Source organism: Anser anser (assembly GCF_964211835.1).
Source record: "Anser anser genome assembly, chromosome: 1".
In the NCBI taxonomy this organism is placed as follows: Eukaryota; Metazoa; Chordata; class Aves; order Anseriformes; family Anatidae; genus Anser; species Anser anser.
The window spans coordinates 179,797,448-179,815,260 of NC_139720.1; the positions used below are offsets into that span (position 1 = coordinate 179,797,448).

General features: G+C 40.7%; 1 protein-coding gene across 1 annotated transcript in view; it reads right to left on the bottom strand.

Annotated features, from left to right (window-relative positions):
- The window catches only part of SUGT1 (SGT1 homolog, MIS12 kinetochore complex assembly cochaperone), a 27,754-nt gene extending 10,406 nt beyond the window's left edge, over window positions 1-17,348 (bottom strand). Inside the window, exons 1-10 of the mRNA XM_083815926.1 lie at window positions 17,218-17,348; window positions 17,097-17,142; window positions 14,002-14,092; window positions 13,301-13,370; window positions 12,847-12,917; window positions 8,084-8,137; window positions 6,485-6,501; window positions 5,443-5,477; window positions 4,784-4,880; window positions 3,692-3,799 (exon numbers count right to left, since the gene is read on the bottom strand). Coding sequence (XP_083672052.1) covers window positions 3,692-3,799; window positions 4,784-4,880; window positions 5,443-5,477; window positions 6,485-6,501; window positions 8,084-8,137; window positions 12,847-12,917; window positions 13,301-13,370; window positions 14,002-14,092; window positions 17,097-17,142; window positions 17,218-17,291 — 663 coding nt within the window. The 5' untranslated portion in view covers window positions 17,292-17,348. The remainder of the gene's footprint in view (window positions 1-3,691; window positions 3,800-4,783; window positions 4,881-5,442; window positions 5,478-6,484; window positions 6,502-8,083; window positions 8,138-12,846; window positions 12,918-13,300; window positions 13,371-14,001; window positions 14,093-17,096; window positions 17,143-17,217) is intronic.
- Between the last annotated feature and the right edge of the window lie 465 nt (window positions 17,349-17,813).

Here is a 17,813-nt window from a genome sequence, read left to right on the forward strand (position 1 = left end):
GAAATTATTAATCCACAAGAAAACATCTGCTTCTATCTCATGAAAACACGGTTTCTTTAAAAGCTTCTAATCACTGGATGTAACTGGCATCTCACATGCTACAGACAAATCACAGGGCAAGACTTACTGTGGAGCAATCCTGCAACCCTTGTGCTGCAGAGATCCAGGCTGGGCTATCAGCTAAGCAGGAAGGAGCCACAGCCTACTCCAAGCGCACAGGATTCCTTCCGATGTAAAGCAGATCACAAAGGTACTCTGAGAAAGCTGTGGCAGGGTTAAGTTCATTGAAAAGGTGAAGCCAGTGACCACTGCGAGTCAGGGAACCATCCCAGCAGTCACACCCTGGCTGAACCCAGTGGCTCCCAATAGTTCTGGGAGAACAAAAAAGCCACTGCTGGAAGCCAGCGAGCTCATCCCAGAGGCAGTGAACATGAGAATGATTTTTTCCAGCCATGTCCTAATCTCTTATCTGTACTTACCTTGCTAGCTTAAATACCCATATCTCAGGCACTGCTATCAGCAGCACTAAAAAAACCACATCTTACCCTTCTCTAGCCCTTAGCTAAACAGTCTTCAAAAACCTTCCAACACACAGCAAGATGAACAGACTTCACTAAGTTTGTCAGTGCCATAAAGACAAGAGTCCTCCCAGATTCAGCCTCCTGTCGCCACTCCTCTGAGTCTTTCAAATCCCATCTAGCTGTGATATGCACATACACTCTGGGAGCCTTTCCCCTCCCCTTGGCCCAGTCTGCAGACTCTTATCAGGGCTCTAGGTGGGATTTTGTTTTGCTTTGGTGGTGGATTTTTCTTGTTTGCAGTAAGAAAGAGAAGAGATGGGAGAGGTACTCCAAATAAACTGCCTGGCAGAGCATGGTTTTGTTCCAACTGAGAACATGTTTTTGAAGCGAGTCTCCTTTCACATTGCATTCCTTTTTACCATCCTGGTTCACAATGAAAAACCATCTAAGAGCACGTGAACAGATTCCTCTCGGATGAAAGTCAACAAGACAATGTGTTCCAGGAGCACACTTAACTTGCTCCCACTGCTAACAAGGCCTCAGACCACCAGACCAGACCAGAGCCTGTCTGAAGTAATCCCTCAACTATATCCAAGGAAATGCTCGTTTTCCCACACCAGACTACGAATGAAGGCACACATGGCCAAGGTGGCTGCAACAGATCCTATTGGATCTCAATACCTCTACTTGGAAAAATGAAGCACGTTTAAGAAGGAAGCACTTCAAACATCCACCTCAATTGCTCAATTTTTCACGTCTAGCAAGCTTTCTTATCCCAACTGCTCAGAGGCTTGTCCCAATGCCAGGGACCCTGATGTCTCACAGGCCAACCTCCCATTCTCCATTACAAACGATTTAAAACTCTCAAGAATAGCGACAGCTTCAGATAGTGACACGCAAGGACTCAAATATGCAAGATCTTGCAGATCAGCAACCCTCATGTATATGGGGGCTGTGGGGTCAACATCTCCAGTCTATTCATAACTTTGAGGAATAATATTCACTAACAAAGAACTCGATACAGTAAAATGTTTGTAAATTGGGAAGATAATAAAATTAAGTCTCCCTTTTCAAGTCCTTACAGAATAACTTCATGTAAATGACATATCTTTGCAAAACATTTGAGAAGTAATAAGATGGTTTATTCAAAGTAGTAACTATGTATTTTCCATCTTGCTCACATTTCTAGTATTTCTAGTATTCAGACAAACGCTGACACTACACCATTTCCTTTAAGGCACTTAAAGTTTTTCAAAGTAAGATATTCTAAGTCTTTAAAGAACACTTTGCATGCTTAACCATCCTTAATGCAGGCCTGCTATAAAATATTTTCTTCACTGAGTCTCCATCTGCTGGTCAGTACTGGAATTAGCTGATGCATCATTCAAACTGTATTCCTTCACTGTGCTTTCACCAATGTCCCCCCTATATTTCTCTTTTCTGCACGAGGAAGTACGCACTGAAGCGCTGACTTCACCTGTTACAATTCCTCCTGTATTCTCTCTTATCCCGCCTTGCCTTAAAATTATTCTCTCAAAACTACATGGAAACTGTAACATTCGGAAATAAACGCAAAATACTTACACTTCAGACGCTGCTTGAACACAACTAAAGCTTTCGCACCACTTTAAGAATCTCAGCCTAAACCATGCTCCAGACTACTAGAGATTATTCAAATAATTAACCCAGGCTGCAGATGGTAGCATAGGAAGGCACAGCCATGATAATTTCGACAGTGCTGAGACACAGGCCTGATACTTCACAGAAGTAATGGCAAACTTCAAGAGCTATGAGAAGTCTAACACCAGCTAGATAAGAATATAAAGCAAACAGGACCTCACAGTTACTCATTTGGACAGGGTAGGGGTTCATTCTACTTCAGTTTATATATATAATAACAGAGTAGCAGACTTTGTACTTAATTCAAGCACTCTGTTCCATTACCACTTTGTAAGAACTCTTTACCACGGAGTGTAGTGATAGGACAAGGATGAATAGCTTTAAACTAAAAGACGGTAGGTTTAGATTAGATAAAAGGAAGAAATTATTTACTGAGGGTGGTGAGACTTTGGAACAGGCTTTCCAGAAAATCTGTGGATGCCCCATCCCTGGAGGTGTTCAAGGCCAGGCTGGATGGGGCTTTGGGCAACCTGGTCTGGTGGGAGGTGTCCCTGCCCATGGCAGGGGGTTGGATTTAGATGATCTTTAAGGTCCCTTCCAGCCCAAGCGTTCTATGATTCATGTGATTCAACCACAAAACCTGCCCAGCTTCCTTAACGTGAGGAGTGGAAAACAAGACCAACTTTGTGGAAACCTTCTCATGTCATCTTGAAGTTCCTCTTCCCTGAAAACATGCAGTAACTTCTACAGGTACCTTTCTGAAGTTAACAGGTAAAGTGGAACACGAGAAAGCAATGGAATTTTCAAAAGCTCTACAAAACCACTGTTGAAATAGAAGAATCAAAAACATTTACTCCTGCTTCAGAGGTAGGTTGTCCACAGAGCCAAGTCTGAACGTGTCTGTCTACGTATTATGCTACGATATGCTACACCAGACCACAGTCAGTTCCTTATTTTTCTGTACCTGTACTCTGGAAGACAAAATGTTGAGGTAAAAGCATTCTCTCTCATGCCATGCAACTTCCAAGTGTCTCCAAGCAAGCATTATGAAAAGCCTTGTGAAAAGCCAAGAACAGATAACTATGAGTGAGTAACTTTTACCAGCAGGAAAAAGTCATGAAAGGGTCAAGAATTATTTCAACACTGAAATCCTACAGGTCTGACATTTATTTCTTAGGCACATAAAGATGACAATACTCCATAAGACAGTATCGACTCCTAAAAGTTGAGTTAAAAAAAAATCATTCACGCTTTCCAAATACCCAAAATGTACAAGTAGACCACAGTCATCTTTCAACAGCAACAGTTAAAAGCATCCTCAACGTAACTGTGATATGCACTTCAGTAAGCAACATATCACGTCACTATTTCTGAATTTTGCACAAGTTTAGAAAGCTTTCCACTGGCTGAAAGGCACCTTGAAGAAAGAAAAACATTTCTATATGAAAAGCAAGACATTATGACTGTGGTAATGAGACATGACATTAGAGCAGAAAAGTTTTCAACGTCAGAAACAGACAAAGAAATGATTTACACTAAGAAGAGCTTACCTTTGTTGAAAGCACTTTAAATGTACTTTGCTCTGGCACTATAGAATGAAGAAGAACAAGCTTTAAGTTGTAGTCTTCACCTGATGGAAGTCTCACTGATGCACTCATCTGTTAACAGTCAAAAACACATCCCTGGTCATCTTTAAGAGAAGAAGTTTTCCCTTTCCAAGTAAAGGATTGTCATTTGGCACCAAGATTAAGTGATTAAATTAACGAGCCTTCGCTAGGATACTTAAAACACCAGGCATCAGAATTTCAGGTACCACCACTATGCTATTGCATTATTCAACAAGGTGTTTTACAGTACACTACAAAGATGAACAGGAGATTTCAATTCTTAGCCAGCATGCACTCAAAAAGCCTATTATCTTGTCAGCTTGATCTGCATTCTCTAGGGAAAAAATATGGCAAATGAACTATCAACACTTTTATAATGAACCATGAAAACAATTTGCAACTTCCCTTCTAATACATGCAAGCTATGTTAAACTGCTGTGAGCACTTGCCACAAGTTAAAGCATACAGTATCAGACACTTCTGCAGCTTGCCAAGTACCAACTTAGTTGAGAACCTACCTAATCAATATTCACCCTTAATTAAACAGTTGTCAGTACCGCATATGGCATTACAACAGTGATTACAGTACTTCCTTGAAACACACTTTGTTGCCATTATCAATTGTAGTGATATGAAAATCAAGATGAACTCACCCATTGTTGTTTTTCCATAACCGTACTAAAGCAAGATATTACTTATTCATAACTATTTTGAGAGTACCTTGTTTCTGTCTGTTCACATTCCAGATGCATGCGCACACAAACATTTTAACTTCAGATCACCTCCTCCCCCAACGCTCCAAACACCCAAGCAGCTGAAGAGACAGCTGTTCCTTCTGCAGCATGCACAACACGCTTGTGTATAAATCCTACAGACCCTGCTGTGGCAATAGCTCCCTGTTCACTGTACATAAAAATGCTCAGGCAGAAGACCACTTCTGCCATTTTTTCCTGCTGTTCCAGCAAGCGATGTTCACTTTTAATAACTACACCTTCTGAAATCTAAGGATGCGTATCAATAACCAACATAAATCACCTCTCTCTCTGAGAACTGCACACGGACGTCGTCCTTCTGCGCATTCTTGATCATTATAGTCACGATGACTTGAGATTCTGTTTGGTACCAGTCATACCTTCAGAAAAAGAAGCAGGAAAGTTATCTGCAAGGATACGTTTAAGAACAAAAAAACAAAACCCACAAAAGTTAGAACATTATTGTGTAGTTTAAGGGGGGGGATGGGAGAGATGTACAAAATTAGACTTCTTCCCCTTCCTTTAACAACACAGTTGCAGACTTGACAAGTAGTTAAAGAACAGAGTATCTTTTTTTAAAAATCGAGAAGTTTGTAAAAAGTGGGCCACGTTCTTAACCAATTCATATTATTGTTGGACTTTCATAAATTAAATAGCTCAAAAAATTACCTATACCAGGCACTACGGGCAGGTCTTTGAATTAAGCTCAGCAATAGGACCAGAAACAGAAGCTTGAATGCTCGCTCTCCCAGTGAGAGAGAATTGCACCTTCAAGTCTGAACAAAGACCATGACTCGGAGAAACATTTTACTTAGACTGCCACTTTCTGAAGTTTCTGCAGAATTTCTACAATCTTTATCTCGCATATCCAATCCCAAGTCAGCAAAGAACAGTTATATGTCAATTATTTTAATTCTCACAGCAAAACTAAAGTCAACTTACTTGATCTTTGATGACAGAGATTGCTGTTGTGTACTCTAGTTGAAACACATTGCATTGGAAAGTCGTATCAGTAAGAGAAAATACAACAGACATATATAAGCATAAAGACACAAATCACTCCTCTTTTCCTGACTTATGCATGTGCATTAACGTACAAAAGAAAGCTGAAACTCTTCACTCTTCTCCTAGCCATTTATGACAGACTTCAAACAATTTACCAGTTTACAGACTGACAGTGCATATATTTAACGTATCTTACAATACAGGGGTCACACATTTGAGAAACAGCAATTGAGTTCAGCTTCAACTCGTTTCCTTTCTGAATAAGGAGATCTGAAAGATGCATAGTGGCTGTGTTGCTCATCTTTAAGTCACAAAGAAAACTTGAAATAGATCTGAGAACTTCAGGCATGATTTTCAAACATAAAAAAATACTTCTAATGGTAAGGTTTGTCTTTACATACACTCATCATTTCTGTACACTTTCCTCCTCTATCCTACTACTAAGGCATAAAAAATGGAAGTAACTATGAAGGAGGGAGCATAACACCGAGAGCAACTTCACATCTTGGTCTCCAAAAAAAATAACCAAACAAGAAGGGTCAGTTTTGATATTTCTTCTAATTTCCAACTAAAAAAAAGAAAAAGACACTGCTGAATTACAAAACCAAAGAAAGTCTGAAAAACAACATGTGCAAGCTACTGGGGAAAAAGAAGCTATCTTCTAGCAATTACAAGTGAGTTGGCACTGATGAGATGAGCTGGTTAATTTGTTTAGAATTGGGCCACAGACTGCAAACAAGAAAGTTAAAATTGACTTTAATTAGTGCACAGTAATTTCCAGATTTGTTCACCACTCCTAGGTTTTCAGCATTCAAATTTTGCATCCCTGTTTGCAAAACAACGTGTTTAGATCCTTCAGAATTATATGCAACAGAAGAGATTATTTTAAAACATTTGGAAGTTTCAAGATGCCACAGAACTCTAAAAGCAATTAAAGACAAAATTCAAAGCAGTAAATATATTAAGGAAGACACCTTACCATTTCTGTCTGTGAGCCTGCAGGGAAAAAAAAAGTTGTACTTTCAGAAAAAAACACGACTTACATGACATCTACTCCATCTTTCTTCAGTTACTCTAGCCACTTTGCATTTATCCCATTCTCAACAGTTCAAAAGTTAAAGACATGACAATTCTACCTCTAGTCTTTTGCTTTAATGGCCCTTTACTTTTATTCAAGATTTCTTCATGCTACCCATTTCAATCACCAACATCTGCAAAGAAACAACTAATACAAAACATGTTCTGATTAACAGGAGGAATAAGCTTCCCATATTTTCCTTATTAGGGAACTATAGAAACCTTTTTTAATGAAATCAAAACCACGGCACAAAAAAAAAATACTTCCTACAAGTCTGTACTAGGAATGTCACGCATATATAGAAATAGGACCAAGTTCTCATCAAATTTGTATGTCATACTAGGCAACCACAGCTGGCGAATGAGATAGAATCCTGACAGTGTTTCAGATTAAATGTTTCAAAAGAAACCAACTTTTCCTTTGGTCCTTCATACTCTGTACTCCTAAAAAGGTAGAAATAATGAAAAAATAATTTTAACTTGTAACGAATAAAACTGCGTTTTTTTATTTTTGTTGTTGTTGAAATATCAGAGAATTAAGAAAATAGCTCAAAAAAAAAGAAAAGAAATGAAGAGCCAAGATAAAACAGTGCAATTTCATTTCTCCAAACAAAACAAACTGGAAAAAGTAGTTATGTCATTTGAGAAATGTGTATTATAAACTCTTTCTCTAAGAAGGCAGAGAAAGTTTTCACTCAAGATAACTCTCTGCAGGTAAGACAGTGCATGCCTATCACTTATATAGTTTCTTCAAACAAACCTAAACCTGGTAAAAAGTACCACCAGGCATAGATTTGTACATTCCTACATAACACAAAAGGGTTCTCCTCTAATAATTTTTTAGTCAACAGGTTGACATGAACTCTTGTATTGTTTCTACTGCCCCATTCTCCAATAAACACTGCAGGGGGGGGAGTTTTAACAGGCAGAGGAAAAAAAAAAGTCAGCTGTTCTGATATACCTCATTAAAACCAGCAGGCAGTTTAAGCACTTTGGGTAAGTTCTTCCCTGGGGTATCAGGTTGTAGGAAGATACAAAAGAAAGCTGACTGCCACAGTAAGACACCATAGCAGCAGTGAGTACCCAGCGAAGGCACTCTCCATGTAGAATGAAAGAGTAATGTCACCAAATTTCCACTGCTCTTTCCAACTTTATTTTCCGCAAAACTTGAGAACTTATTTTAATGTTGGTTTTAGAAAGAAAGCTGACATGCTTCCACACTTAAAATAAGCTTGAAAGCACATGAAAGTGAGTTAAAATTGTCTGAACTTGAAACAGGTACTCCTCTGTCACATATTATTATTAGATTAAAATCGTAATATTAAATTAACTCTGAACTAAGGAAGAGTTCAGGACATATAATTGAGAGAAACAAGAGATAGGAAAGTGCAACTTTTTTAAAAACACAAAAACTCTGTTTCAAGAAGCAAGCTATAAACAACACAGCTTCAAAGCACAGGTCACATCAAAACCTGCATCAAGTAAATGCTCTTTTTCTTACCGTTTAGTGTTTCCTCACATCTTTTAATCCAAATAGTAAAGGTATCATCTACATCTAGGAGAGATCAAACACAGTAACATTAAGACTCTTCAAGTACTACATGCACTGAATAAAGAACGATTTCATTCAACCACCAGCTGGAACAAATTCATCTGAATTTGCATCAATTTATTAAATTGTGATTATTATTTCCCAGTATCTTCTCATAAAACCTCTGCCATTTCCATTAAGCTTTAAACATTTTTATACAGCTCTACTATTTAACTCTGTTACATTTAATTAACTGAAATTAATTTGTAGCACACAAATTTTTGCCTGAACTGACCCATTTATACTACTGCTTTCCAACCTGCTCAACCTTTATATGGCAGTTGGAAAGCAAGAAATACTGTTTCACACAGTTCTCCATTATCCTTAAAATCCTTTTCCCAAACACTCAGTCACATGCTGCCTCTCTAGAGAAGTATCAGAAAAAACAGTCTGTTCTGTGGACAATCCAAAGTGGTACAAGTTTTCACCAAGTATTTCCTTTTCTCCTGGTGGTTTCACACATACTTTACATACACATCTACAGTTTCAGGTATGTTAGAGATACGTAGATGCCAATTCCACTCTACAAATCAAAACCACAGAAAAATTTATTAAGACATTTATAAGTCTAGGAAACAATCTCCACAAACAAATTCACTAGAAAATAGCTAAAAAGGTAGCGGTACAATGACAGAACAATCATCTCATTTCAGCAGAATTCCCAGAAAAACCCTTCACAGTCAGGAACGTTACAAACAAAGTGGCAATATTACTGACCAACTACTAAGACTAGCTAAATTTATCTTTTTGCAGTAGCAGGAATTCACATTGAGGGAGTTCACACAGTAAAAATCCCCGCAGAGAGCTTGAGGAAGCTTAAAAAAAGAAAAACACCACGCTGTTCCCAGCCAACATGCTCGTAACACTAAATGTGGCTCCACTGCAGTTCTGCAAAGTATTCACCTCAATCCTTTCAGATAGGAAGTGTACACAAATGTTGAGGTGTGCCTTAAAATTGCTACCAACTCCTCAGCACCATTTCTCTCTTATCTTCTGCCATCCCCGCTAATCATCTTCAAAGTTGCTGAAATTTTAAGTTACATAACATTTACGTAACCTCTCAGATGCTGTTAGGAAAAGATAAAAACGCAAATAAGGATACGGCCGTCTTGACATTACAAGGCAATCAGTTTTTGGTAAGTCTTTTTTATGTTCCTAACAAATCCTGGAAATAAAATACCTGCTTTCAGATGGAAATCTCCAACATTAAGCAGAGGGTTCTGCTGGGGATCCAAAAAGCTGCCCTCAATTACCTACTGTATACCTAAGGCATATGGACAACTGACGTAGACTCTCCTCCAAGTATATAGGGAAAGGAAAGAGACCCAAGATGCAGCATACGAAGTTCTGATTAGATAAGGAAAATACTTTTAATAAAAAGGCAGTACAACAGTGGAGCTGATTGCCCAGAGGCTGTAACATCTTCAGTCTCCGCTGTCAAAGAACCTAAGCAAACTTTAAAGTTAATTTGGCCAGGGCATGGAGTTTCCTGAGCTCCAGAGCTTCCCTGAAACTTAAAATTATTCTGTAATTTTCAAAGTTTTACACCACAGCCCCCCAAAACAGCTCTCTGTATTTTTGCACCTGGGAACAAAGTTTATTAATTAAAACGGAAGTGAAATGGAGTAGGTTCAAGAGCCTAAAGCAAAGGGAAACTGAGACAAGTCTACACTGATCCAACCTCAGATTTTCACCAGGAAGTGATGAATTCTTTTTAACTACAGCCTATTACAAGATTGCCATGCAACGTAAACTTTAATAGAAAGGTCCATTTTTCAGCCCTATTGCCCTAAAAGATCTCCTTGCCAACCACTGCCTCTTTTCCTGCATACCAGCACATCACAATTAGAGGCAAATTTATTTACTACTCAGTAATTAAAGTATTCCCCCAAGGAACTTACCAACAACTCCTATTAATAACTTTCTAGTTCAGAAAGACTAACTGGGTCTTCACTTGCACCTACCAAGACATTTTCTTTAAAAAGTTGGCAGAATTCAACTTTACTAAATCCATTAGGTGGTCACAGCAAAAAACAAGAACATTTCTCAAGTGTAATTGTCCTAAATCCCTGTGATGTACCGAAGAGTAGCAGATCACGCTGCTTTTTCAGTCTGAGGCAAATTAGTGAACTCCATATATTCACATGCGTCGTCACATGGTTGAGCGGAAGAAATCTTGCTTCATAATGTTATGTTATAAAAGAAAGAAACTCTGCACATTCAGTAATTCATCGTGCCAAGTCCTATTTAGCTATCGCTGTAGGTGGGTAATGGGAAGCTTGCTGTAGTTCCCTGGGCCCGTCAGCACTACCAGTAATGAGCACAAGCAGCAAGCCCATCTCCCTTAGCATTACAGACAAAGATTTAAAACAGACCTTACATCAGCAAGGAACGTGTAGTGGTGTACTTCTGCCCCCTTGTGTGGCAAAGAAAATAGCCTTGTCAGCAACGAATTCCCTGCCACAGCAATTCCCTGTAAGGCAGCAACAGCTAACATCTCTTTATCACCTGCTTAGTGGTACATGGGTAATTTTCCCATTGTGCTGTGTTCATTTTGCACTCGCTGTGCTTAACTGGAAGTTAACTGCTCTGCCAAAATGCTCATGCTCACAATTATTTTCACTTGGGATCCAGCAAACATTCCACAGAACTGCAAATTCTGTCACTAGCATCAACTTGCCAGCAAGATGGGTAATATATTGAAGAGAATCACCTAAAAACCTGTATCTTTCAAGAAGTCTTCAGGAGACCCCTCATCTCACAATAGGCCATGGGATTTGTAATGACAAAGAACATTGGAAGCAAGCTTTGGATGAGAAGCAATCAGGAAGTACTGGGAACCTTCAGAAACATTTCAGCTGGGTCAACAGCAAAACTGACATGTTAAAAATCAAACAGGCAGAAGTCATGCGATACAGCACAGGAAAAGGTGATGCTGTAGTTCAGGGATTCTGAATTAGCCAGAAGCATGCTGGTATTCACTGCCACAAAGACATCTGCAGCTAAACGTGCTGCTCTACCCTACAACGTCAGTGGGATGCAAGGCTGAAGAGAATGAAAAAGTGATGCTCTGGCTTCAGAAGTTTTTGTGCATACCATGTATTTTGAACAACTCCAACTGACAAGAAAAGCGACAAAATCTATGCACACAGAAAGCTCAAATCGATAGCAATTACTTGCGGTGAAGATGAAAAAATATGGAGAATTTCTGGCCCTGTCAGCCACTAACACAAGATTAAAGTGACTACAGATTCAATTCAGGAGTTACTAGTTTTCAGAAATAAGAAAACTTACCTATCAAGTAAGGAAAGCTACAGAAATCACAAGAAGGAAGCACTCCCTTTCACAGGATGATCCAAGAAAACTTGTCTAGATTATGAAAACTCATCCATCTTTATAGCGTACCAAAAAGGGGAGACTACCCAGTTACCCAAGCTACCAAACCTGAAAGAACTTTAAGCAATTAAAGCTAATCCTTCAGCTCCTATTCCAGAGCACCCTGAACTGAAGATTACAGTTGCTGGAATTCCACCACATCACCTCACCACCATCACCATTTCAATTCTGCTGGATTCAGCACCCGGGCCCTTCAGAGGTCGGTTTCAACACATCAGTTCACAGGCATGTTTTTCTTTAAAAAGAGCAGTTTTCTGCAGACTTAATGCACTGAAAGAAGAGGCTGAACAAGTGCAATAGTGGGAAGGGGCACAACCACTTCGCACAAAGAACTTTCATTAGCTTACGCTCCCATCAAACCCACGTTTTAGATCAGAGGAGCAGGTTACTTATTTGGGAACAACAAGCCAGTAACATTTTTAATAAAGCTTCGGGCCCCTGCCATTGTTACAGATAACATACCAGGAAGATCTTAGATCACCACAACGCTTATCAGCTTAGAACACTTTGCTCTGTGTAACTTTTCAAGGTGCTTTTCTTACAATTTCTTCCTGCTGTTGAGAACAAGGTGAGTTGCATTTCAAATGGGGGACAGGAGAAGAGAAAGGAGTTACAGCCATCTTGCAATTACTTTGTTGTGTGCTTCCCTGCATCTTATACCAAAGCTTTCCGTTCCTGCTTCTAGAAGTTATTTTTAAAAGCTCTAATTCTCCCCAAAATAAAACATGCACAGTTGGAGCTGGGAAGCCAACACTTTAAGAAAAAAAAAAAGAATAAATATGCTTCTGTAATGAAGTGGTATCTAACATGAGGTAAAAATCCACTGTCAGTTCAAATACCCATCAAGTTGCACACTCTTTTTGAAGACCAGTCCACCAAATGGTTTAACAACTAAAAATCTCAGCTACATACACGAAGCCTTTTCTGTTCAGAAACTTTTCTGTGACACTTACTGCCATACCAATAACATCATTTATCTGCAAGACCTCTGGGGAGCAGGGAAACACCCCCATTTTATAAGGCAAGAAAATCAGATTTTTACTGGCTAACAGTTTTGATACACATTTTTACACAGTGTTATACTTTCAAGTAGGGATTGATCAAGCCTTCCCAAAAGCCAGTTCCGTTCCAGATACCTCAAAAATCAGGCACCCAACTCATTAGCCTTTTAAAAAAAACCAACAAACCACCAACTTGTTCTTCACTTTCTGCTAACACATTAGAGCAATTTTGTTGACATTAGCAAAGGAGTGCCGTGCACACATTTTAATACTTACTGTCCAGCCTCTGTCCCTCTTTGAACGACTCTAAAGCAGATGCATAGTTTTTGATGTGATATTCTCCTAACCTGACATGAACAAAGAAAAACACAAGGAAACAGTAATTACTTTTCAATCTAATCCACATCCTGAAGATAACAACATCCTTAGATTACACACACTATCGGTTAAAAGTACACGTGTCAGAGTTTATATCGCGTACGGAATCTGTTTTTGAAACAGCTAAAATGTTAAGATAATCACCCCAAAAATCAAGGTACATTTCTTAAAAAACCCATACTATTTCTTCTTATAATCACAGCTTTATTACAGGTGGTTTAGAAGCACTGCGACATGGAATTTACTCATTCATGGGGTTGCAAAAAGCTTGTATGAAGTGATAATTCAAATGCTGCTATTGCCCTACAGATAAGCACAATTTTCTCAAAGCACAATATATGATGATACACACCCTTTCCTAAGAAGTGCTACAGCATTACTGGGGTTGAGTTCTAGGGACTTCTTTGCATCTGCAACTGCATCTGTTGAAAGTCAGTTTACAGGTGAAGAACATTATAACACGTTACGAAAAGCAGTGAACTTCAAGTCGTAGAGTACACCTTACAAAATTCACTACTATTTTAGCTTTCTTAGCTCGCACACATCGCACTATTTAATTAAATTCAGGCAACTGCTATGGACAAAGCCTTCACTCAGCCACAGAGCTCCATGAAAGACAAAGCAGGACTTTTTTTTAATTAATTCCATTAATCTGTTTCCCAGGCATTATTCAGTTACCACCCTCCTACCACAACCATACTCAGTCCCTAACAAAGAAAAAAAAACACACAAGGATTGAAGGTGCTTACAACACAAAGCTTAAAGCTTGCCCAAGAAGTATACTAAAAATAATGCTGCCAAGATAGCAGTGTGCTAAAAACAAATGAAAAATTGGGCCCGCAGCCTACCCAATTCACTGGAAGTTTTGCAGGTACAAAGCACTCAAAGATGAAGACAACTTTTAAAGTATGCCCTACCGTAGGAGTAGCAAACTAAGTTATCTATAAGGCTTTCTGTTATTACTAATTTGTCTGCACATTTATGACATCTGCTGTAAAGAATGTGTCATAATACACTTGTAAGAGGATTCTCAGTGTTGCCTGAAGATGTTACCAGCGTAATTCTGAAGAAGAATATGAGCATAAGCCCGCTGACAATAACACTCGGCATCATCTGGATTCTTTTCCAAAGCTCTTGTCAGTTCCTGTAACGACACAGAAAGACGTGAAATGGCACCTCAAAAGTCACCATGAAGATACAATACCAAGCTTCATCAACTAAGATTTTGGGAAAAAAAATACCCTGAACTGGCATGAATGTTTACCTATAGATCAGCTTTCATCCAAAAAGCTCAAATATCAGAGCCTGAAGCACAAGGAACCTGCCAATTATATCCAAGTCATGAAGTCTGTTTCTTTCTGAGAAAACAAGACTTTCAAATGCCTTAAACATGAAGTCTAGTGCACAGGTGATCCCGTATGTTCCTATGATTCTCCTACAGTTCTTGTATTTGTACACAGGTCTGCTGGATTTGAGGAAGCAGTGCTGTGTCACGAACTCAGAATAAATACACAATGTGTCAAAATGCTTGTGGAGGAATAACACGCTCAAAGCAGTGTAACACGGGATGAAATTCTACCTTACATGATATTACTGAGCACGGGAGATTGTTCTCTTGAAGCATGCTGAGCAAGTGAAGTAAGAGAACTCTGGCAGCACAGGGCTCACAGGAAACATTGCTGCACAATGGAAATAAGCATGAAGTAGTCCCTTGCTAGGGAAATCACTGAGTACACAGATTGAAATAACCATGATTGAAATAACCATGTTATGCTCCGTGAGAAAAGATTATTATTTTTGCATAACAATAAAATGGCAATGACTCAAAGCACATACCTGGAAAAAACGTCTCCAACTCTCTCTTTATGAGGGAGAAAAGTTCTTGTCTTTGCTAGAAGATGGCAAGTTTTCTGAAGCTACTACAGTATGTGACTACAGTATAGTAACTACGTCTGCTAAGTTGACTGGATTTCCACTCATGCTTGCTTAATTCTGAAGGTGGCCAAGATACAGGCTTTAACTGGGCATAAATGCTAGTGCAACACAGCTGCCAGAACACAGTCCCATCAAGCTAGAATAAAAAGGAAGAGCAGAAGGGCCTGCCTTAGTTTTAATTCAGATCAGTGCCCTCTTCTCTTTCACTGCTGTCACATAAACACTTATGCCAACTAGGAATGAAGTGGCCACAACAGCTATCAGCATAAGATAAACGAATGTATACATAAGCGTGGTACATAAATCTAAAACCATGGAGGAATCTGAGGGAAAGGGATGCAGTAGACAGTCATAAAAAACCACTTGATCTCACTGTGTGGATGGCTTGTCAGCAAGTCATCACACCTCGTTCAGCTACACACGTGCACATCCCTCCCCAAAATGAATCCTACAGCGCAGCTGTTTGAGAAGACAGCCAAGGGGCAGCTAGAAAATACCTGACAGCTACTACCAATTCCAGCTTATGGACATCAGCGAGAGTTACTTAGAGCAAGCTTACACCTTGCCCTCACAAGCACTCAAATGTACGCTTCCTGACTCGAAACTTCACTCCAGGCCCTCATCAGTGACCAGCTGCAAATGCATTTGCAGATTCACAGGGCTCTGACCACACTAAGTTTGTATGAATTAAAAGCGCTTTCAGTCTTCCTGTCTCACCTGTGCCTGAATTTAAGGGAACACCAACCCTTCTTCCTCATTGGACAACACTTCACCAAAACAATACGATGAAAGCTTGCTTCAAGTTACTTCTGACTCTCTCCTAAATCATCACCACTTACACTGCAAAACATTTTCTAAGGAAAAAGCAAATAGAAAGCATCCTTATTCCACACAGTGGACTACTTTTTCAACTTAAAACGACACAAGAAGCCATTAAAGACTTGGCAGCTTTATCATTCAGGCAGTATTCAAACACAGGGGACGACCTTCCAGTTGTATCAGATCCAGGTGGAGAAGCCAAATCATGCGCTTCAGGAATTAAAGGAACCCAAAGTCCTGAGGACACAGTGCAGAAATGCCCCTCTAAGTCCTGTCAAGTGTGGAGACTCCACATGGCCCCATTTACAGTGCGTCACGTCCCAGATTGTTAATATTAATTACATGAGCCAAAAAGCCACACCTAAGACCATGCAAGCACGGTGCACCACGTGTAGATCCAAACTTCCAAGTCATCAAAATGCAACGCTGCGCCATGGGACTTACCACTTCAGAGATCACCAAGTACAATCTGCCTGCTCAAACCAGTACTTTTGGGTAAGTCCTGAAGTACACCAGTGACACGAGTACTACTACAATACGTATTAAATAACAACTATTGAATGTTAAATGGTATTTTGAAGCTGACAAAAAAGTCTCGAAGTCACTGAACACACAAAAAATTGAAGTATGGACTAGACAAGTGGAGCACCTATACTAATACTGAGAAAAACTGACACATTGTGACGATACTCTTTAATACTTCCAAAGATCTTATGGTGTTTTTTCGTTTTAAATTAATTTTCACTAGGCCAAATATGTTTGGTTATTCCAAATCCTTTTTTATATGCCATTTATCTTCTGAAAAACTTTTGCAAGCAACAGAGGAAACCCCAGAGAAGTATGGGACTGAGCTGCACCTTTTATTTAGGGAAAGGTAATTCCGTATTACCTTATGCTTCTACCACCTACTGCACTCGAGCAGAACTACGCATTTACATCCTCCTCCCTTCCAGGTACGTAAAGACCTGATCCGCCAGTTCTATCTTCTCTTTACCTCTGTTTCTTTCAAGAAAAATAGCCTTTGAGAACACATCAGCACGAGTTAAGAGGTAAAACACAGAGAGAGGAGGAAAACAGAAGACAGAAAGATAAAAACTAATAAAGACTGAAGGCGTTTCTCCAGTAAGCTTCTTTTTCTAACTGTAGATAGCTTAGAAATTTGGACTACAGTCTAATTATATGGCACAAAAAGGGTTGCTTATGCCTTTTTCCTGCATCCTCAGCTCAGGGAGCACCAGGGCGCACCTCGGGGGGACCTGACGGGAAGGAGCCCTGCGGATCCCCAACTCGTCGAAAGGAGAAGGGAAAGGAGAAGGGAAAGCTGAGGGGAAGCCGGGGGAAAACCAGGGGAGAGCCACCTCACGCCCCCTTCCCCTCCTCTCCCCGCCTCTCACCCGCGCCGCTGCCGCCGGGTCGCGGTCGATGTCGCCGTCCGAGAACCTGCCGAGGAAACACAACGGCGTGAGAGGGCGAGGCGAGGCTGGGGAGGGCGGCGGGGGGCCGGGGGGCGCTCACCGCGGCGGCACGGGGGGCTGCGGCACGGGGGGCTGCGGCGCAGGGGGCCGAGCAGGAGGAGGCGCCGCCGCCATCTTGCCCCCAGGAAACTTCTCGAGAGGCCGCGGCCGCCGCGCCCCGAGGCCGCCCCGCGCGCGAGGCCTGACGGGTAGCGCCCCCCCCCCCCCAGCAGGCTCCGCCCGCCCCGCCTGGCGCTTGGGAAGATGGCGGCCGCTTAGACCCCGTTGACCTGCTGCAGACACCTTCCTTCTGCTCCTGCCACGCAGCCCCCTTGGTGTTTGCTCTCCCGCAGCCTCTGGTTTTAAATTTCTGAGCCGGTTTTGAGGCTGCATCTGTAGCCTGGCCGCTGCTGCGGCGCAGAGGAAGGCGGCTGCGGGAGGGGAGCTGCTCGAGCCCCCATTTTGTGGTCGCCTCCCGCTTCTGCCTGCCTTCCCCTCTTGGAGGTCTGGGGCACTGAGGAGACCCCAGGAGTATGGGTACACCAGGGTCACACACTGCAGCCTAAAGAATAAAAGCCTTCACTTACACATCAGAGGTCTGACAATAGATTCCTATTGTCTGTAGGAGGTTTCCTCCACTTCTCTATCTGACATAAA